The sequence below is a fragment of the Piliocolobus tephrosceles genome, chromosome 9 (genome assembly GCF_002776525.5).
Source record: "Piliocolobus tephrosceles isolate RC106 chromosome 9, ASM277652v3, whole genome shotgun sequence".
NCBI lineage: Eukaryota > Metazoa > Chordata > Mammalia > Primates > Cercopithecidae > Piliocolobus > Piliocolobus tephrosceles.
Window position 1 is genome coordinate 42,247,694 of NC_045442.1, and position 23,965 is coordinate 42,271,658.

General features: G+C 37.6%; 1 protein-coding gene across 1 annotated transcript in view; it reads right to left on the reverse strand.

Moving 5' to 3' along the window:
* The window catches only part of HECTD2 (HECT domain E3 ubiquitin protein ligase 2), a 90,778-nt gene extending 67,250 nt beyond the window's left edge, over positions 1–23,528 (reverse strand). The window contains exons 1-2 of the mRNA XM_023226326.2: positions 23,228–23,528; positions 9,514–9,643 (exon numbers count right to left, since the gene is read on the reverse strand). Coding sequence (XP_023082094.1) covers positions 9,514–9,643; positions 23,228–23,365 — 268 coding nt within the window. The 5' untranslated portion in view covers positions 23,366–23,528. The remainder of the gene's footprint in view (positions 1–9,513; positions 9,644–23,227) is intronic.
* Positions 23,529–23,965: the final 437 nt, after the last annotated feature.

Consider the following 23,965-nt stretch of genomic DNA (forward strand, 5'->3'; position numbering starts at 1 on the left):
GGACCAGACAGAGTCACAGGTGAATTCTACCAGAGGTACAAAGAGGAGCTGTTACCATTCCTTTTGAAACTACTCTAAACAATAGAAAAAGAGGAACTCCTCCCTAACTGATTTTATGAGGCCAGTATCGTTTGCTGCTATGCAACTTCAGCAAAGTTGCAGGATACAAAATCAAGGTGCAAAAATCACAAGCATTCCTATACACCAAAAATAGAGCCAAATCATGAGTGAACTCCCATTTACAATTGCTACAAAGAGAATAAAATACCTAGCAATACAACTTACAAAAGATGTGAAGGACCTCTTTATGGAGAACTACAAATCACTGCTCAAGGAAAGAAGATAGCACACAAAGGGAAAAACATTCCATGCTCATGGATTGGAAGAATCAATATCATGAAAATGGTCATACTGCCCAAAGTAATTTATAGATTCAATGCTATCCCCATCATGCTACCATTGACTTTCTTCACAGAATTAGATAAAACTACTTTACATTTCATATGGAACCAAAAGAGAGCCCGTATAGCCAAGACAATCCTAAGCAAAAAGAACAAAGCTGGAGGCATCATCCTACCTGACTTCAAACTATACTACAAGGTTACAGTAACCAAAACAACAGATACTGGTACCAAAACAGATATACAGACCAATAGAACAGAACAGAGGCCTCAGAAATAATGCCACACATCTACAATAATCTGATCATTGACAAACCTAACAAAAACAAGCAATGGGGAAAGGATTCCCTGTTCAATAAATGGTGCTGGGAAAACTGGCTAGCCATATGCAGAAAACTGAAACACAGACTCCTTCCTTACAGCTCATACAAAAATTAACTCTAGCTGAATTAAAGACTTAAACATAAAACCTAATACCATAAAAACCCTAGAAGAAAACCTAGACAATACCATTCAGGACATAGGCATGGGCAAATACTTCATGACTAAAACACCAAAAGCAATGGCAACAAAAGCCAAAATTGACAAATGGCATCTAATTAAACTAAAGAGTTCCTGCACAGCAAAAGAAACTATTATCAGAGTGAAGAGGCAACCTACAGAATGAGAGAAAATGTTTGCAATCTATCCAACTGACAAAGGACTAGTATCCAGAATCTGCAAGGAACTTAAACAAATTTACAAGAAAAATCAACCCACCCCATCAAAAAGTAGGCAAAGGGTATGAACAGATACTTCTCAAAAGAAGAAATTTATGCAGCCAACAAACATATGAAAAAAAGTTCATTATTACTGGTCATTAGAGAAATGTAAATCAAAACCACAATGAGATACCATCTCATGCCAGTTAGAAAGGCGATCAGTAAAAAGTCAGGAAACAACAGATGCTGGAGAGGATGTGAAGAAATAGGAACACTTTTACACTGTTGGTGGGAGTGTAAATTAGTTCAACCATTGTGGAAGACGGTGTGGCGATTCCTCAAGGATCTAGAACCAGAAATACCATTTGACCCAACAATCCTATTACTGGGTATATACCCAAAGGATGATAAATAATTCTACAATAAAGACACATGCACACGTATGTTTATTACAGCATTGTTCGCAATAGCAAAGACTGGGAACCAACCCAAATGCTCATCAATGATGGACTGGATAAAGAAAACATGGCACATATGCACCATGGAATACTATGCAGCATGCCCCTTTGCAGGGACATGGATGAAGCCGGAAACCATCATTCTCAGCAAACTAACACAGGAATAGAAAAGAAAACACTGCATGTTCTCACTCATAAGTGGGAGTTGAACAATGAGAACACATGGATACAGGAAGGAGAACATCATACCCCAGGACCTGTCAGTGAGTGGGGGACTAGGGAAGGGATAGCATCAGGAGAAATACGTAATGTAGATGACGGGTTGATGGGTGCAGGAAACCAAGGCACGTGTATAACTACGTAACAAACCTGCACGTTCTGCACATGTATCCCAGAACTTAAAGAAAAAAAAAAAAGAAAGAAGATGGCTTAAGTCAGTTGTTCCTAAGGTTTCAAAAAAGAATTTCAAGGTCTACCTCAGGGGAATGGTGCTGAATGAACAGTTTTACTCACAGCAACTCTGCTTAATATAATTATGCTCTAATAAATTGTATTTTTTTAGAAGTGTTTTGTCACAATCAAAAACAAGAACAAAAATAAGTTTAAAAACCACTAGAGTTTATATCATTTCTTAGATCACTTTCATCTCTACAACTATTCAAGAACAAAATAGAAAAGACTCATAAACCTACCAAAAAGTTTCAAAATTCTCTGACAGTGTGACCTAGATAATGGCCTGTAACAGAGAAATTCAGGAAGTATGGAAACTTACAATGTATATGTTATATATTATAAAAAACTGATTTTTAATTATGAATTTCTGTCTTATAACATGGTATAAGAAAATATCTGAAAAAAACAACAACAAAAAACAAAACAACCAAAAAAAAGAACAACCATCCAACCAAACTTGTCTTCTTTTTCTGGATCTACATTATGTCTATAAATTATTTTATACTGCCCCCAAGAAAAGATGGAGTCTAATTCTCCCCCCTTTGAATATGAGCCAGCCTTAATGACTCCTTGCTAATCAACAAAAGTGGCAGAAGTGGAGCTGCATGAGTAGGTTATTAAAAGGCAATAACATTTGTGCTTGGCTCTCTCTTTCGAGACGTTTGTCCCTGGAATTCCGTCACCATGCTGTGAGGATGCCAAGAGCCACCTGAAAAGGCCATATGTAGGTATTTCATCTAAGGTCCAAGCCTACAACCAGCATCAATCATCAGGCATGGAAGTGACCAAGCCTTCAGGTGATTCCAGCTCTCAGTATTCAAGCCGCCTCAACTAATGCTCAGGAGAACCAAGATGAGCTGTCCCCTCTGATTATGTATTTGTAAATAAAATAAACATTGCTGGTATTTTAAGCCACTAAATTTTAGAGAGGTTTATTATTATATACACAATAGATACTGGAACATGTATAAACAGAAATCATGTAATCTCTCAGAATCTCATACTCCTTATCTGTTAAAGAAACAAATGGAGGTTTTTTTGGGTTAAGATGGCAGACTGAGCACATTTTAATTCCTCCCAAAATTCCATTTTAACTACAGTAAAAGGTTCTGTTGTTGTTTAAAGATATAAATCTATAAGGACAAACAGAACAGGTGAAATAGCCGTAGCCTCAAAGGTAAAAAACTAGGAAGCAGAGAGGTCAGTGAAAATTGGTTTAATATCCCTGAGACAGCTAAATACAAGCCCCAATAAGGAAATCACAAAGTAACGATTTACACTGCAAAATTCTTAAAGGGCACAGAATCAGGAACTGGGAATATAACGGGGAAGGCAAAAATAAGAACTATGGTAAAAACTGAATAAAAGTTAGCTCCCTAGATGTCTTCCTTGCCACTACACGACTATCCCTCCTCCATCCCTACTCATGCAGAAGTCTGGAAATTTCTATTATTTGGAGAGAGTAAAACAGAGGAGCTTTGGACTAGGGAATGCCAGACACAGATGAGGTTATAAAAACTATACCAAGACACAGTAGCAGCAAACAACTAATTACTTAATACTAAGTGACTGACCAGTCAAGAGAGACTCCCAATCTCCTCCTCCCCACAAACGGAATACTTACCCTGCCCTTCCCTCAGACAGAAGACACTTTCATGGGGAATCTGATTAGGCTAAGAAGAAATAACTAAAGATACGGACATCAGGGTTCCTCAATCAAGAGGCCACCCAAATTGCCTCATAATAAAGCTTATGGTCAACAAATCTTATTTATGCCTCACCTTCCAAACATCCATCTTGGTTCCCTCATTAACCATGAGCAGAAAATCAAAGACTACCAAACTTCTGATGACAGCCTCTAATATGGAGGACAGAGACCAAAACAAAGAGACAAAAGCAACGTGGAGAAATCAGAAACCATGCAGGGAGAAGAAAAAAAATTTTAAACCTATTACTAGCTTTCTCAGAGGAATAAAAGATAATACAACCATGAAACAAAAGGGTACTATAAAAAAAAGATTCAGAGGGGAAAAATTCTTCACAATTAAAGGCCTAATAGTAGAAGTAAGATACTCAATAGAAGAGTTTTGAGAAAATTTCCTAAATCATAAAGCAAAAGAAAAGAGAAATACAAGTAAAAAGAAAATTAAGAGTCCAGAAAGTCTGGCTTTTGAATAACAGGCGATCCAGAAAGAAAGTACAGAAAAAACAGAGGATCATCATCAACAAAATAATTCAAGAAACTTTTCTGGGATTTAAGGACATGAAGCTGCTAGACCCGAGTATATAGCACAAGAGATGAATACAAACCCACACCAAGGCACAACGCTGTGCAATTTCAAAACTTCCAAGACAAGAGATGGCTCGACAAGCTTCCAGAGAGACAGAGACAGAGGTAGACAGACATCTGATTCAAAGGAACAGGAATCACGGTGGTCTGAGGTGGGAGCTGCACTCCATACAGACTGAAACTGAGTGGCCTGAAATTTAGCAATGTTGATACTTGTCATCACCAAGGCCCTGACTGCCTTTGTACTCTTTTTAAACTGAAGACAGAATGTACAGATGAGCCTACTTCTTATTCCTGGCTTTGGGGGGTCAAGAAGTCCCTGTTCTCTTCTTACTCTGCTGACTCAGCTAACGACATTCAGGTTACCTCACAGATTGAACCTATAGTACTTTTGACAGTTAGAGGAGTCTTTCTGACAGACATCTAATAGTCTCAACTGCAGCTCTTCCACACGTCCCAAGAGGTGTCCTTTGTTCCTCAGGACTCATTCATACAGAGGGAACTATAAAAAAGGGAATAACAGTCAACCTCTGGACAGAAGGGTGGGACAATGTGATTGGGTTGGGCTCCCTGAGGCTTTTATAGTGCCAGTAGTGCTCTTGAGTGCTGAGTTGCTGGGTTTTAACTTTATTATTAAATGTTGATTATAGTCTTCTGCATGTATAACACATTTTGGATTTTTAAAATGTGTGCCATCAGTTGCTAAGACTAATGTTCCTGCCCCATGATAATACCTTCCTCCACAACTAAACTGTTCATCTATATACACTGTCATAACATGTACTGAACTTCCTAAGATATAGAATTAAATACTTTTTAAAGGCTTTCATCCATATCTTTACAACTTCCTCAGGTAGCTTCTTTATTATCCAGTTTTACAGATGAGAAAATAAGCACAGAGAGGTTAAATTTTCTAGGATTGTACAGTTTGTATGTTAGAGAGCCAGAATTCAAACCCAGCCTGAGAAGCTACAAAACTCATGTTATTCCCACTAATGAACAATGCCAAACCTTATACTATGTATAAAAACAAATAATAAAATGGAAAACCAAATTAACATGGGTGTAGGAGCCATTAAACTATAAGATGTCCAAAAAAAAAGAACAACAACAACAAAAAATTCAGCAAGCATCAAGCAAAATCAATATAGTGGAAAATTAACCATTTAAATAATAAAACTAAGGTGTAAAATGACACTTTATGACTCACCACGCCCAATTTCCTCATTCTATAAATGTTTTGACACAATCAAAAACAAGAGGGCTAAGTTATCTGTCTAAGATCACATTGGCAGTTATAGGTAGTAGCTGAGTCAAAGACTCGGTTCTTAACTGACAATGCGTGAGTACCAGCCAGGTAATAACAAATGAGACACAAGTTGAAGGATCCCTATATTAGTTTAATACTTTGGTGCTGCTTATGACTACTTCAGTAGTGGCAGGCAGCTGAAACAAGGAAAGACCAGAATGGATTAGTCATAACAAGTGGTTTTTACATTATTGTCTATAGGATGACTTTCTGAACATTTGGCAAAAAATAAAATTGAAGGTGGGAGAGAGAAAGGAAGAAAGACAGGAAAAAAAAGTCTGACTCATAGGACTTTAGCCATCAGAGCCAAATAAAGCAAATACATTCATTAGATTTTAGAGATGTACTTTTTATTAAGTTCAATGATGTGTGTTTGTCAAACTGTGATAAAAAGCACGGGTGAAATGTTCTTTTATGAGCCTAGTTATAAAAATATTCAAAAGTCCCCTCTCTATAAAGTTATCTTTAGTGAAATAGATGTCTTAATCTGGACATAAATTATAGAATTTATTACAGCCTTGAGATCGGTTTAACATTTCAACAGGGTAAACATGCCAGAAACCCAGAAAAAGTGCCTCTCATTCATTACCTCATTCAGTAAATTATTAACTAAGTATAGACTACATGTACCATGAATGCTAGGTCCTGGAAACAAACAGATGGATTCAAACTCAAGGAGACTGTACATGCATTTACTCCTGGACCCAGCAACCCCACTTCTAGAAATATCCTATAGATATACCTGTAGATGAACACAACATATGTATAGAGTCATTCATTATGGTATTATCTGCAGTAACAAAATAATGGACACAAATCACTTATTTTAATAGGGATCTGAGTAAATAAATCCAGTTTACTTACTCTAATACAACGTACATCCAATACAATGGAATATATTTGTAAAAAATAATAAAGAGGTTTTCTATGTACTGATACAGAAAGATATCTAGAATACATGAACTGGACAAAAAGCAAGGTTCTGGCCAATGCATATATAGTTACCCACCAAAGGTGGAAAATGAGAATATTTATTTATATTTGTTTGCATTTGCCTGAAAAACCACAGGAAAGAATACAAGAGACAACAGAAAAGAGAGCCAAAGTGAGATGTCTGAAACATATTTATTTTTATAGTTTTGATTTTTGAAACACATACATGTGTTATCTATTCAATAAAAAGTTATCTTTAATATAAAAAAGAAAAAATTACTCTTCCCATAGGAAGAGTTAAGAAAAGTCAAATCCAAGTTACCCACTCTGACCTAGGGAAAGATCTTAGAGATTTAGTCTAAAACCAGTTCATTCTTTAAGGAAACCTGTAGATGGAGTTATTTGGGACTTGAAAATACTTCTTCTAAGGTAGGAATCCTTATGTGGCAAGTCCTTTGCTTTCCGCAAATAGCAAGCCCTGTGCTAGGTTTCTTCTAACACTTGCCCTTCAAAGTTGCTCTTAAAGAAAATGTGAAACTCTGGGGTACTTGACCTGTGAAGATCACAGGACTCAAACACAGATCCAATCACATTTTCAGCTGAAGACCACTGTTCTTCCCTGGCTATTTCAGAGTGACAAAGATCACAGTATGCTTTTCTCCAGGGTGTGTAAAAACTACAGAATTCATTATGTCATATCAAGGTTTTACTAAACTCATGAAATGGGCTGAGCTGGCTATGAGCTTGCTCTCAAGGTAAATGTCAGAGTTCATAGCTACTCTTTTCTGAACTACCTAGACTGGAAAGACATTTTTAAAAGTTTGGGGAAGAATTGCTTCATTTCTTTTAAAGATATTCTGTGCTACTTAAAAATGTTTCAATTAAGTGTGAAAGGGGCATCATAACTTTAGAAAAAGGAAGACACAAGAGAGTAAGGGAGGATGTAGTGCTAACCTTCTCTCCTCTATCACTTATCAGCCAGGTTGTTTCTCTGAAGAGATATCATCACTAGCAGCTGTTACAGTAGGTAAAACTCCTACACTTCTCACATATTTCTAAAAGGACAGCCAATTTGACAGGCATACCTAGTCATGTGATCCACAGGGAGGAAAGGCATTCCTCAGCTGTTAGGTGAACCCACGCTGGGTTTCTGCAGTTTCCCTAATACCAGTTGATCAGACAGGGAAACAAGCTGTTAGAGAAACCCAGCATAGGTCCTGCTACCAGAGAAGAGGGAGGAAAATGATAATAACTGCCAAGAATGAGGCATCTTTGAGAAAACAATCTTACTGGAAAGTAAGAGAAGCTTCCCAAAACATCAAGGAACTATAAACATGCTTACATTTGGAAGATGTAGTCTAACCTTCTATTCAATGAAAGAATTACTTCTGCAGTGCCCCTAACAAATAAACTCCATGTCACAACTGAATTCAGGTGGCATCCAGATAGAACAGCTAGGAAAATTCAGTACCAGGAGTTCTAATAAGATAGAGGAAGTCTGCTAAAAGGTCTGCTCATCTAGAGTCAGAGTCATTTATGCAAATACCCCAAGTTCAAGTTGGGGGTAAGTCCAGATTCCACAAGACAGGCGCAGATGAGAGGGAAGCAGACATTGATGGAAGCTCAAATAAGTGGACCATATTAAAAGTCAATATGGCCACTCAAAAACTTGTAGGCATATGAGTTGGCTAACTGACTTCAGAGATCAAGACATTAGTATAGAAAGAATGGAGTAGATAGAAATCAGAGTGTGAACTCAAAGGTGCCTCCTTAGGGCAATATTGGCATGATGGAGGGGGGTGTGTGTGTGTGTGTGTATGCAAATAAATAAAAGAAAGAAGTTATTAAAGGCAAATGTTCAAAAATGAGGCAATATAAATACTAACCTATAAGAATGTAGAACAGGTCTAGCACTGGCTTAGAATGTCAAACAGAAAATCTCTGTGCAAGAATAATTTATACTACATGCAGCTTATGGACATGGGTGATTCACCAGAAACTATGTCCTTAAATATTTCTAGGTTTGTTTTGCTTGGTTAGGGTGTGAGGGGCATTTAAGCCTTTGAAGGTTTGTTTTGTATTGTTACAAGGTGAGGGGAACTTAGAAGTATTTAAGTAATGTACATTTCCTGTGATAAAACAATATAGAGTTACATAAGAAACATTAATAATATACACACAATTCTACCTCCCTGAGGAACCCATTAACAGATTGGTGAGCACCCTTCTATGCTCAAAGTACAAAAGGTTTCCCTGAACTTGAAAACGTTGGATTCATATTCTACCTATAATGATGTAACTTACTTTTTTCATTTTATAATGTATTGTGGGCATTTCTCCTAGTCACTTTACATACATATCATATTCTTCTTAATAGAAGCATAATATTTGCAGTATAGATTAACATAATTTAGCTAACTAATACAGATTGCTTCAAATATCACTACTATAAATAATGTACATTTTTTCCATTTATCTTTTTACCTATGTTACATCTTTATAATATCTATAAGCTTTTCCATTCAAACTACCTTTTAGTCTTTAGATAACAGTTTTATAGCTTTCTCCAAATAGATTTACACATTTCCTTTTAGGTTTATTTCTAAGTATTTCATATATTTTCCATAAAGTCTTCTTATTGATTACTGCTCAAATATGGGATATCCATTAAATATTTGTATACATACATTTACATAATATAGAAAATATATATGTACATTATTTTATTTATAATGTAGCCACCTCTCTAATCAAAGTTGCTTATTATTCATGAGTTTTGTATTTCATTCTCTTACTCTAGGTAACAGTCACCTAAAAATAAAGATTTTGCTGCTTCTGGTAAATACATATACAGTTTCTTTTTGTTGTATTAACTAGACCTATCAGAACAATGCTGAATAATTAACGTCTATTTTTTAAATAATTTAATGATATATGTTTAGCCAAAATATATTTAAAAATTATTTACCATTCTTGATGTTAGGGAAAACAAGATGTGCAGGTGAACTTCTGTTTTCAGCGGCTTCTTTCTTCGGGCTAACAGCTGAAATAAAACTGCTGAAAGTGGAAATTTGGCCTTTGGCTCCTCTGTCCAAACCCTAAAAACAGAAAAGTTAACATTGCAGTATACTTCCTACTACCTATAAATTATTTTATTGCAAAAATCACAAACACTTATAACAGATTTTAATTTGATGAAGAGTAGACAATAGATAAAAACGTATATGAATTTGACTTACCTTTTCTAGGACTTAACTGTCTCATATATAAAACAGCCTTATTATCTATCCACTTACAAATTGAGAAGTCTGGAAATGGGAATAACAACAGTACCTATCTTACAGAGTTACTGTAAGATTTAACAGAGATAATGCATATAATTAGCATTGTTTCTTGCACATTGTACACCCTCCATTAATGTTAACTACTACTTTAACTATGCATTTAAATAATACTAATTTTGCGATCTCTATAAATATTATTTTTAATAAATAGCATGCATGTGATACCTTACAGGCTGATTCACTGAAGGCTATCCTCTCATTTGATGTAACTTTATAAGTTCAGGTAAAAAGATAACCCTTTAGAATTTATTTTTTTCTAAGCACTGTGATTGGGTATACCAGGATTTTTTTTTTTAAGAAGTAGTGCTAAGCACTTTGGGATCCTTAGGCACTGGTAACAGCAATCTTCTAAAACATGGAATCTATTCATTAACACATCTTTCACAAAATAACAACCCCATAAAATTCATAGTACATATTTAATTAATCAGTACTTTGTAATTATATAAAAAATCTTTACACATACTTTGAAGCCCAAGATAAAGCTATAGAGCTGCCTCAGGGCTTATTCTCAGCTCTCTGAGATGTTTTTATACTATGTTCCAATTTCCAGATGCTTAAGAGAATACAGTAGCTAACTTCTTTAACATCCACTTTTTAATTCTGAAGGTAAGGTCTTCACTTTCACAGTAGAGGAAGAGTTTCTTTTTCATATCCTCCTTCTTAATTCACCAGACTGATTGCCATTTACCTTTTCAGAATTCACTCATATAATATAGCAGAAGCATTTATGCTTGCTAAATTCCCCATTATCTTACAGTTAGGTAGAGCCATCTGATTAATTCTAATAGGCCACAAGTGGAAATGACATCTGTCATTTCTGAGTCCGAAAGTACCAATGCATTTAAGACTGGGGCAAAACTCTAGCTTTTCTCTCTTTTCCTCAACTGTGGCAACCATCCAGGCTGAGTTGAGATGTTAGAGCATCTGTTAGCTTGGGTTCTTGAGTGACTATGTGAAACAGCCAATCCTGACCAATGTTAGACTATACCATTAGCAATAATAAACCTTAACAGTTTTCAAACACTGAAACTTGGGGCTAATTTGTAAATGCAGAATAGCCTATCACAACTTGTTTCTGAAGCTTTTTCCAGTGTTCACCATTTCTATAAAACCAATCATTCTTATTTATTCTTGTAATTTATTTACATTGTTCCACTAAAATTATAATCATTCTAATATTGGCCCTTCACACTGGACTAGAAGTTCATCACAGAGCTTGTCATACAGTGAATCTTGTGCATAGGTGCTATACTTTAAATTTACTTTTTACAGAAATTAATATAAAAGAGCCCAAAGAGAATAAATTTCAGATACTATACACATAGAATTAAAAACTCTCTGGAATTAAAAGACTTTTAGAAATTAGCTAACTCCTTTATTTCACAGAAAAGGAAAGTGGAACTGCCTGAGACTCACCTAAAGTGACCTAAAAAGCAACAGAGATGTAATGGACACTAAATGGGAACCTGAGGGACACCTTCATGAGTAAAGTAAAAACACATATGCATTTTTTTGGTGTGACATTTTTGGCTGTTCATAGATTTTATTGTAATTTGTTTTTGCTTGGTCCGTGATTCTTGGCTAGATTTCAGCTCAGTAATGTCTGGGTTAGTATTTCTGTGTTAGGAAACAAGTCATTTGTTGAGTACTTGTTATACACCTACTACTATAGTAGCCACTTTAATACATTATAACATTCCTATATGTATTTACACCCCATTTTATAGATGGGGAAATTGAATTTCCATGCCCATGTTCACAGAGCTGATAAATGGGAAGCCAGGATTCAAATTCCAGTTTGAATGACCATGAAATCTGTATTCTTAACACTTACATTACAGTCTCTCACTATAGCAGCTGTCACTAATTAAGGGCTTAGCATGTGACAGTAGGTGTGCTGAACACATCAGCCTATTTTCACAACAACCCTTTGTGGTTGATGTAATCTCTATTTTTATAGATGTTATGTTGAGTTAAATTTAATCGCTTTAGGAGCAATTCACGCAACCAGAGAATATTACATAAGCAGAACAACTAAGTGTACTTTAGGGAAACTTCTGATGTCCTAAGCCATCTGGGAAAGACTTTAACAGTTTCTTTTCTTTTCTTCCCCCTTCCTTCACCTCTTCTTAATAAAAGAGGTCTCAAAGAATATTGCTTAGTTCACTTGTGGGATCTCCAAATAATAAAAATTAAGAATTCAATTAACAGTTATTCAACAACTATAAGTTCTAATGTCTACTGGATTTATAGAGTCTCAAAGATAAGAGAGAAAATTGAAAAGAGAGATAACACAGTGATACACAGTATCTTTCTATAAAATAGTCAGTAAATTATGTAATTTGCATAACATTGGTAAATTGAAGCAATTTGTTCAAGTACACAAAACTAGTATGTTGATTAGGAAAATGAAATCTAAACAGGTTACATATTTGAAAAAGTAAATCATTCCTTATATACATTAGGGTGCTTAAATAAGAATTTTATTAACAACTGGGGCTAAGTTTGCTTATTTGTATATTTTGTTCTCTCAGAAAATCTTAATAATAGTGGAAACAAATGCCAAATTGGACACACGAATTTGACAGTTATAAGAAAGTAACCAATTTGTAAAAGAAGGTTAGTAATGCTTGTATAATAAATGGTCCCTCATCAACAGACCTTTGTTAACTTAGCTGTAAATATCTATAATAATTTAATATATAGAGGGCATTTTTTCACTGACAACTGTCATGAATGTTATCTAAGACTAAGCAACAGTAGGATTTAGGGAGCAGTGTAGTTGGAATATAGAATCAGAAAGGGAGAAAGGTCCAGCAAGATATGACTGGGAAGGTAGGTAGTGGCAGGCTACAGAGTATAGATTCTATCCTGCACAGAGATAGAGAAAAATCATTGAGGACTTCTAAGCAAGAAATGGCAAGATCATATCTGTATTTTAGAAAAAAATCACTATGGTAGCAGTCTAGGGAATAGAATAAAGGGCAGAAATACTGGAAGCTAAACCAGGCCCACCGGAAGAAATGAAATTTGAATGGAGATAGTAATAATAGGGAATGAAGAGGAATGACAGCCTGGGCCAGAAATGACCAAATCGTTAACAGCTATTTCAAGTGTAAGTCTGAAGCATAATGAGAATGAACAAATCCTACCATAAATTATAAAGTAAATGAAATAAACATTGTAAAAAGGTTTCTTCAAATTTCAGAAGAATAGGCATATTTTGACACCTCACTGTATAGAAGAGAGTATCTTTGAAGAAAATTCTAGACTGGGTTATATCAACATGATTTGTGAGTAACTACAAAAGGAACCAATGCTCACTAGGCAAAAGTATGCTTTGCATGACAAAATAATGATTTTTTATAACAGGGTTATTGTAATATAGCAACAGAAAACCTGTAACAAGCTTGTCCAGCCCACAGCCCCCAGGGTGCATGCAGCCCAGGACGGCTTTGAATGCGGCCCAACACAAATTCGTAAACTTTCTTAAAACATTATACATTTTTGTGTGTGATTTTTTTTTTTTTTTTTTAGCTCATCAGCCATTGTTTGTGTTAGTGTATTTTATGTGTGACACAAGACAATTCTTCCAGTGTGATCCAGGGAAGCCAAAAGATTGGACACACCTGATAAGGACAGAACTATGGGAAATATTGGGATGTATGATATGAGCTGGCAAAGGAGATTAAGAATGAATGACCAAAGAGATAAGAAATCCAGAAGAAAGTGATGTGTTAAAAATAAGGGAGGATAAAATTTCAAGAAAAGAAAAAAAAGGTCAATAATCTTAAATAATGAAGAGTGGTTAGGTCTAAAATGTGCCTAACTGAAATGGGGCAACTATGAAATCTTGAGGACAGCTGAGACAACAGATTTAGGGTAACTAACGGTGGTGGCAGGGACTATACAAAATACACTGACAAACGAATGGGAAGTTAGAAAATGAAAGCAATGAGCAAGGATGACTCAGAAGCTTTACTGAAGGGGAAAAAAGCCTGGGGGGGTTAGAATGCAAAGGTTGAGGGAAGATCTACTATGTGCATTACCATGGCTGCCATCTAATGTTCCCTTCTATTTAAATTGCCCCACTCGTGGTCCCCATAGCATTGCTGTTATTCTTTGTGCAGGAATGGCTGTGGACTAGAGCAGAGGTAGGCACTCAACTAAGAGGCAGCCCATCTGCAATTAGGGTAGCCATGTATTAGCTGGCTTGGCATGATGGACACTGATGCTTCCTAGTAAGTCAATCAGAGGTCTTTCGAGATTTTAGACAGAGGAATATGGAAAAGACTGACCAGCTAAAAGAGAACAGCAGAGGCACAAAAAACAGCCAGTCTCTGTTCCTGTTTGTTTTCTGCTTCTATGTGCCTCATTCCAATAAATTCTCTTTTGCCAAAGGGAGGCTGATTTTCTTTCTTTTTTTTTTTCTTTTGAGATGTAGTTTCACTCTGTCGCCCAGTCTGGAGTACAGAGGCACAATCTCGGCTCACTGCAACCTCCGCCTCCTAGGTTCCAGTGATTCTCCTGCCTCAGCCTCCTGAGCAGCTGGGATTATAGGCACACACCACTATGCCTGGCTAATTTTTTTTTTTTTTTTTCTGTATTTTTAGTAGAGATGAGGTTTCACCATGTTGGTCCGGCTGGTCTTGAACTCCTGACCTCATGATCTGCCTGCCTTGACCTCCCAAAGTGCTGGGATTACAAGTGTGAGCCACTGAGCCCAGCCTGATTTTCTTTTTTTTGTAATCATAAAAGCTTAAACAACATAAAAAAAATTCCGTGGTCTAATAAGTCTCTCGTTTGTAAAATAATTGTGCTCTTGACATGTTATACTTGAGATGACATGAAATTAATCATAGACACTTTCACACATTGATAGAATAATAAAAGTAAATCCTCAAAACACCAGTTGCGCCACATCAGCTTATACAAAAGAAATCTTACAACCTAACACTTCCATGAGAAAAACAACAGGCATCATTTTGTGCAATGGCAAAATAATTAATATTAGAGAATCAAATCAAGAAGTTATTGGGTATTAATACGACATCAAACTCCAGACTAAATTAAATGTTAAAGAACATTACTTTACAAACCTTCTGAAATTTGGACCACAGCTATTACATCTGGCTTCGTGAGTTTTGTAAATGTTATCTATGAGTCCTACAGAAGAACACTAAAGATGATGGCCTGGAATGTGGACAGCCTACAGTGGGCTGGGGGTGTTGAGGAATAGATAGTAGCAGGATACTCAACTAGCTGTTCCAGACTGAAGATAAGTACAAATAGAGAACACAGGGAAAAACACTAAGAATTCTTTGAGGGAAAAAAATACTCAAAATATTTTAACCTGGCATAATAAATAATAGACCTGATTCCCTAGGCAGAGGCTGACTACACATTTATTAAACTAGAATTCAGTAAAAGTTGCAAACAGCAGAAAAATGTAGTAATTACAAGAACTAATCAAAAATCTTATTTCACAAGTACCTAATGTGGGCTTCAATAGTCTTTTTGATGATACAATCACATAGATTATATGTAAGATTATAACATAATCTCAAGATATTTAAACGGACAAATACTTAGAGTACCTGTTCTGCTATTAACATACAGTTAAATATTTTCAACCTCATTTTAAATTTTATTTGAATACATGAGTTCCTACTTTCAACCTCTACTGAGGAAGAGACTGAATCTTAAATTTCCAATTTCTTCATCATATTTTTCTACCAATGCTAGTAAGAATAACCATGGTTTTCCATGATCGCTTCTGAATTGACTAACAAGTGCTACTATATTCAAAATTCTGGTAAAATTTACTTTGATCATCCTCTATACTCCAAAAGTTGCCTTAGAAGATCAACATTTTTCTTCCCATTCTAACCCAATCCTTGAAAAAAGGAGTAAGTGCTGGCTGTTCCATCATGAAATGCTTTAAAAGCCATATCTCACTATCTTAGAGTTTCTGAATTAAAATATTTTAAATTGAACGTCTATGTCTATAAAATTCACCCTTTAGTCTCAATGAGTTCAGGAATCTGTAATGCATATAAAAACTACTTTTTCAAAAGAATGTGTAGCTTCCTGAGATACTGAACAAAGGTTATTATGACAAAAAAAACTGATAAATAAATGCATATTTATAGGTTTCAAATTAAACCAGAATCATTTAAGATACCCTGTTTTACCAATTTTTAATAAACTGACCTAAACTACCAATCAGAGCCATCCTGGAGCCAATGATATAATTTAGAGTCTACAAAGAGACTATTTTAGGCCCTGATCCTGGGTAAAGATATTTTGTTTCTCTTTTTGTATGTTTTTTCACAGTTCCCTATTAGGATGGTAGGTTATAAAATCATGAAACGCTAACTTTGTTCTACCATCCTTCTACTAAGATATGAAAACTCAGCTACTTTCAAGGTGGAAACTTCCCTACCAACCTAAATAGCACCAGCCCAGGTGGAATTGGTTTAAGTGATATAAATCGTATCTTTAAATGGAGACTAGGAAATAAGGATGTGGATTCTGAAACAAAATTTTGTTACACACACACACAAAAATCAACGCAATTGATCATATAGATGACTGAAAATTAGCCCTACAAACGTTAGTCCTGAAGCTCAGAAATTTCAGTTCATTTATCATTAGGAAGGCAAGGTGGCATCAGAGATTTTATTCATTTACTTTATAATATAGGAAAAGATAAAAATACATGAATACATTATGCTTAAACAGTAAAATATTACTTTTAAAATATGCAATTTGATCCAGTCAAAATTCCTCAACCAATTAAGAGTCTTGTTCTTTTTTTTTTAACAAAAACATCTAGAACAAAACCAAGTTACTTTGAAATATATTAAGCAGACTCAAATTTCAGACCGATTTTTCAATTCAGCTGAATTGGTAAAATCTCAATAACTTCTATTTTCAAAAGGCACATTCATTTAATTATTCATTTCAAAAAAATGTTTTCTGAAGGCTCACTAGAATGTCACACAGATACCCTCTAAGTTACAGATATCAACTTAAAAACAAGTAGTTATTCATATAGCTCATCAGTATAACATTTTACCACTCAAAAAGGGATACTTCAGTCAGAGTTTACTATAAAACTATATAAAAAAAAAAGCAGAAAAAATAGGGAAATCAAACAGGGCCTGATGCTTGATATAGAAGGCTGTGAAGGAAAGTACCAAATCCACAGGACAGGAGTAGAGTAGAAAGGGCTGGCTGGCTTACAAACAGCTTTTCAGCTACAGATGTTGCTTTGTAAACACAATCATGTATTGCTTAACAATGGGGATATTTCCTGAGAAATGCTTCATTAGGCAACTTTGTAGCTGTGCAAACATCACAGAGTATACTTATACAAATCTAGATAGTATCACTACACACCTAGATTATATGATATAGTCTATTGCTCATAGGATACAAACACCTATAGAGCATGTTACCATGCTGAATACTGTAGACAGCTGTAACACTAAGTATGCATCTAAACATATGTAAACAGAAAAAGCATTAGACCACCTTCAGATTATGTGATCTGTCATTGACTGGGACATTGTTATGTGACACACGACTTTAATAATCTCATCTAAAACTGAGTGCTTACTTTGTACAAGGTGTTTTTCTAAATGTTTTATGTGTATTAATTTAGATTTCATTTCTACCTTATGAAGTAGGTTCAATTATTATTTTCCCCATTTTATAGATGGAGAGTTACAAACAGCAAAGCAGAATCATATTTGACTTTTTTGGAGGTTCTCTGGCTCAGAATTTATAATAACCACTTTTCTCCAATTGTTAAATATAGTTATAAATTATTTGTGTCCTAATGGGTTATTCATGAAGGGGAAAATAAGCAAGCACTACATTATGACTTTGTAGTTAAAAATAAAGTTGACAAAGAGACTTTGTCAACTCAAACTTAAGACATGGTGGGTATGTATTTATACAGTCATAGCCCTCCCATTTTATGTATTAAGTCTCTTGGACTATTTTGCTTCAATCAGATTGATTTTACATATAATTTAATAATCTATTAATACCATAAACAAGCAATTAGATACTCTAGAACATATCTTTCCCATGATTGTTCTATCTCCAGTAACAAAAATTTGAACAAATTTGTTACTGGGCGACAAGTTCTTTTTCAAACTAGAATTAATGCCATAGGTGCAGCTTCTTTGTACCACATGGCCCCTATTACCTATGACCACAGATACAGAGTGTTCAGAAGTGGGCAAAGAATAGGAGTCAGAAACATCTCTGTTACAAAGCAACCACTGTCCCTGACTAGCCATTCTACTCCTTAGAAAGGTACACATAACCTGACTCTCAGATTCCTTTTCTGTGAAGTGGGAAAATATCTTCCTCACGGGGTTGTTGTGATTGCTTTTGGTTCCATTATTTAACTAAATAAAAGAATACATGGCAAATGCTTCGCACAAAGTAGGCACTCAATAAGTAGCTATTATTGTCATACACACTTATTTTGTATATTTGTAATATCTGTAGTTTCTTCAATTACTTAAAACATCATCACCATAGCATTCATTCTTTCCCATCTCACCTCTTGTTTAGAGTATAATGAACAAAGGGCACAACGTTTTCCATACAAGATTATTCCAGATACCTAGCTGGGTATATTATTGTTAAGTACACGTACGTACACACACACACACACACACACACACACTCTTTCTCTCTCTAATTTGGAATGCTATTGACCTCATCTGGAAACCTCAGAGTCCTTTTCCTTTATTAATGCTTCTTCTCTTTCATTTCTGCTGTCTGGTTAGGTTCCACATGGTGTGTATGCTCTCATCCCTTACACTCTGTCCTGTGGCCACCACCTTAGTGGCTGCACTCATTGCTTCAGGCATGAGCTACAAAGCTCTTTTCTTCACTTTCTTCCTCCTTCAGTTTAACTATACACTACCACTGATTTCATTATGTTGTTCCTCTATTTCAGAAATTCCAATAGCTTCCCACTAACCACAGGGGGGAAAAAAAAAACTGTCTATGCTTCTCTGCCTAGTGATCTGGCTCCAGCCCCCATGCAATCTTTCTTACCTCCCACAAGTTCCCAGCATGCTTCCACTGGGCTTACTTTATTACTCACTAATTTTTCCTTTTAAGCCTTGCTCATGTTGTTTTCGTCACTGGATTACTTTGCCCACTTTCTTCTGCCTATCCAAATCCTATCATTTTTCAATGGCCAGCCAGCTTAAATAATTACCTTTACTTCAAGGCCTTTCTTCATAGTTCTGCATACAGTGATCTCCTTTCTCTAATCTCCAATAGTACAAATTGTTTCTATGGCTCTTTGTGGCTTTTACATATTGCTTTGCTTTTCATGTGTTAAACCTGCATACCCTGACACAGAGACCATTTTTTAAAAATCTTGCCTTTTTGCATTTTCTGTAGCACCTAGTACAAAGCTAAACATAAAAGATGTCCAATAATTGGTAGTTACATTTTGTCCCAGGGACTCCATCAACCCCATTTATACACACCTGATAAGCAAACTTCTCATTCTTGTTACTAAACTCCATCAAATCCTCTCCACACACATTATGCTCACCTCCTCTTGTCTTCTATTACAGGCTAACATCACTTTAAAATTCTCAACTAATTTCCTCCCATTTCTCTTCACCACCTGACCTAAGTCAAATCTAGCTCTTTCTTGAACCCACTGTACTGGTACCCTATCCAGAGGGTTCTACCCCATGTAGAACCTCTCTTTTCTGTTCACCTGATTAGGTGCAGAAGTAAAAAGTCAAATTTGTCCTCACTGACACCGTTATTTCTGCCCCACCTCTGAGCATTTTCTTCTTTCTCATTCACCACTTTTTTAAACATCTGCAATACATCAATAACTAATTTATAATATTCCACTCCAATCCATCAACCTCAGTAAATTTAATATTCATATCATCAGCCCTTCATATTCATACACTACTTCAAATTCTTTATTCTGCTTGACTCCATGGACTTGCATCACCTCTCCACAGCAGCAAGGCAAAGACCCAAACACTGAAAGTCTCTGAGGGCTCTATCTTGAGCCTCTTGTGCATCTCCAACTGGAACCACTTTCACTGCCATTTCTTTCAATTCCCCACCATGCCTGATTTCTGCTGTCTCTCGTTCACTTAATCCATACCTGTTACAAATTCATTTCAAATACTGCTCCACAAACTAAGTAGATTTGGGAGATGGTAATTAAAAAATACAGATTCCTACACCTCGCCCATGGAGCTTTTAATTCAGTATATAGAGTGTCAAGTTTCAATCTTGGTATACCCAAGGAATTATATTTAAAAAAAGATGCCTGAGCAACATCCCCAGAAATTCTGATTTAACAAGCCTGCATTTGGGTCTGGATAATGATGGCTTTAAAAGTTCCTCAATTACTTCTACTGTGCATCTAAGGTTGAAAACCGGTGCTCTAGGGTGAGATGTAGGAATGAGGACTTGAACATGCTACCAAGGTAACTCTGCGGTCAGTCAGGCTTGAAACCACTGTGTTAGGCACCTCCTCATTAGCTGGAATGGACTTCCTTCATGCTTACATGGTCTTAGGATAAAACACTTTAGGGTTGTCCTTTCCAGCGTTCTTTCTCCCACCCCGCACCTGTCTGTAAATGTACACGATACAGCCTAACTCTTCAACTTTAATTAGGGTCACTGTAAACTGACCTTCTATTTATTTATAATATTTATATTATTTTATTCATACATATTCATTTACAAATGTGACACAATGGTTTTCTGAAAAAGCCACTATTGTAGGGTCGCAAATTGAGTCATAGACACAAACTAGACAGGTAGAACCATTAGGCTGGGGCAAAAAGGAAGAATAACTGGAATGTCTCAAAGAAAAAGTTATTGATGACAATTAGGTTCATAAGCAAACCTCTAGGAGCTCTGTTTAATCTACAGGAGGCTGAAAAACAACTCAAGAGGCCATAAGCTGTATTTCCCTGCCCACCTACCTCACACACCAAGATCTCTTTCCCCTCCTCACACATACCACGGCCTTCCTAGCCGCTGTGAAAGTCAACCACCACCCTGGTTCTCCTGGATTTCTTATCCTTTGGATGGACTAAGGACCAAGCATAGATTTTTTACACTTAAGCTTTTCACGGCTATAGCTCTGAATTCTAGCTTTGAAGTCTCTCTTTGACAAACACACACACACACACACATTCTGCCACAGATCCTGTCATAAATTCTGTTAAAAAAAAAAAACTGTCATAAAAAATCAATGGTACTGATTCCGAAAGACTTTATAAGGCACAAGCAAGGCTGAGGCAGGAGAATGGCTTGAACATGAGAGGCGGAGATTGCATTGAGCCGAGATCGCGCCACTGCACTCCAGCCTGACGACAGAGCAAGACCCCGTCTCAAAAAAACAAAAAACAAAACAAAACAAAACCTCAAATTTTTTCATATTTATCCTTATCCTCTTCTATTCCAACTTATATCTTTTCAAAGTTTAATTCAAGATTTAATTTTTTTCCTTGAATATATTCTTCTCTTTGTCTAGTAGTACAAGTCCATAATCCTTTATTTACAATTTCAAAGTCCTATAAATTCTTGAAACTGAAATGTTTTTGCAACTCATTTGGTGGCAAAAACATGCACCTGATCTGAACTGACATGACGCTACTTCTTTCCCTTTAGCATGAACACATACATTTCACTGCAGTTATTAATATGCTTGATTAGATAGAACTGGCTAGGACCTTACTGTGGGTATTAAATAATATATGATATATGTACCTAATTACCTTTCTAAAATCTGAAAAATTTGAAATCCCAAAGCAGACTGTAGATTTGTATCGACACTTGCAAATTTTTATTCCAAAAATGGCAATTTTTCAGTTACACTGAGATAAATAGGTTTTTGGGAGAGCGTTTGCTTGAGGACCTAAACCCACTCATTTAACTGTTTCTATAAGTATATACATTTACTCTTTTAAACAACCAACTTATAAAGGAACTGCTGTCATTCTGTGAGTTGAAGACTTCCTATACAAAATCTGAAAACCTAGGGTACCAGCAGCAGGAATCAGATCTCCAAGCTGCTGGGTGACAAATTCCTTCAAAGCATTTCCCAGGGTAATCCCTAACCCCAGCTCCAATCTACCAATCAATTGTAACTACGCTTTTAAATGTGTATCATTACTGTTCACAATCTGCTGCATCGATTTAAAGAGCTTGTTTTAACAATTTCCAGTTATCAGGGCCCTCAGACATTTTTGAAAAATCTACCGAATCCAAAAATTATTCCTAACACCAATACAGTACTTAACGAAGAGTGAGCTATTTTAGTAAGTTCTTAGTCATTTAAGAGGGAGGTTTTAAGAAATGAATTGCAAGTAGGAAAAAATAAAATGTATAATGTTCACTAAACTTTTACTATTTTGTCACACACAGCTGCTTGACAAGTCATGATCTTTAAATATATCAAAGTAAACTTTCAAAAAGTACTTAAATATTATGTCAAAATAAAAAATTGCAAAAGCCGAGTTTTTTTTTTTTTTTTAAATTGTGCTTCGAATTAACCAGTCACAACCACCAGTAAAAATAGGGAAAGAGGGGGAGGGGGCTGTCCCATGACATCATCTGGCAATATGTAGTTTGAAGCCTGAGAGCGCTCTCCAAATAACCCTTACGAAGATACAGCTGGGAAATCATCCCTGTTAAGCTTAGATAACTTGGGTTTAAATAAAAGGTTCAAAAAGCCTCCCCCCACCTGAGTCACATGTCTGTACCATATGAAAAATAAAACCATCACTGATGCATCTACCTCCCACTACCCTGACAGCAACGGAAAGGTCACAATTAAGTGGAAACTCGCCGCACAGCCTGTTTAATCTGAAGGGGGAAGGGAACGAAACGCGAAGAAAAGGACAAAAATCTGTGCGCCTCCAAGGCAGGCAGGCACCTCCGTGGAAAACCCACTCCCGCCTGCTGACACCTATGCTCATCCAACAGATCATGCCGACTCAAGATGCAGGTAATTCTCTTAGATAAAGTGGGGGCCCAAGCCCCAGAAAATAACGCAAACATCCAGCGGAACCGACCACCCCCAACATTTCCCGAGGGTGGAAGATGTAGCTCGCGAAGTATTCTGGGCTGCCCACGAGGCACAACTCTTTGATTTCTGCCCAAGGAAGGGCGGCCTGGGTGCCTCTCCCTGGAGTGCCAGGGGGTGCCCAGAGGAGACGCGGGCCTCCTGGCGGCCCTCGCCCGTCCGCCGTCCCTCCCGACTCCCGCCGTCGGGGCGCCAGGCGGCCCCGGCCCACCACCTACCGCGGTCGCACCGGCGCCAGCCGATACGATGGGCGGCAGCTTCTCGCGCTCCGGCTCCTTCCCTTTCCTCTCCTCAGGCGCGGCCGCCGCCACCACCAGCGGAGTGGCGGGCGAGGGTACCCGACTCGCCTCACTCATGTCGGGCCGGGCGGCGGGAGCGCCAGGCGGCGGCGGCAGCCTCAGTGCTGCTGGGGCTGGCGCTGCTGCTGCCGCCGCGGCCGCGAGAGGGCTCTGGGCTGCAGCTTCTAGCCGCCGCCGCCGCCGCCGCCGCCGCCGCCACTCCGCCCCCGCCCGCGCCTCTGCGCGCGAGCCCGAGGCCGCGCGACCCCGCCGGCCGCCCCCGCGCGCGCCAGGCCCGCGGACACGGCTCCCCACGGCTCCCACAGGTTTCTTGCTCCCGCCTCCCCAGCCCGCCCGGGGCTCGCGCGTCGCGGGTCGGGAGCGCCGGCGGTAGCCGCCCTTGTCAACCCCGAGGGCCCGGAGAGAAGGCGCCGCGGTCGCCGCCCGGCCGCCATATTGTTTGCAGAGTGTCGCCCGAGATGACGAGGAGGAGACCCCGCACCGGGACCGCGCAGGAGAACCTGGACTAGGGGCGGATAGTGGGGGAGACATGTCAGTCGAGCCCTGCAAAGGGTCGGACGGGGATAGTCCGAGTGGTACCAGGAGGGCAGGACGTAGGCACAGACTACCCTTCACGGACGGCCCTGGCCTGTGGCGCCTAGTCCCGCGCGCGAGCGC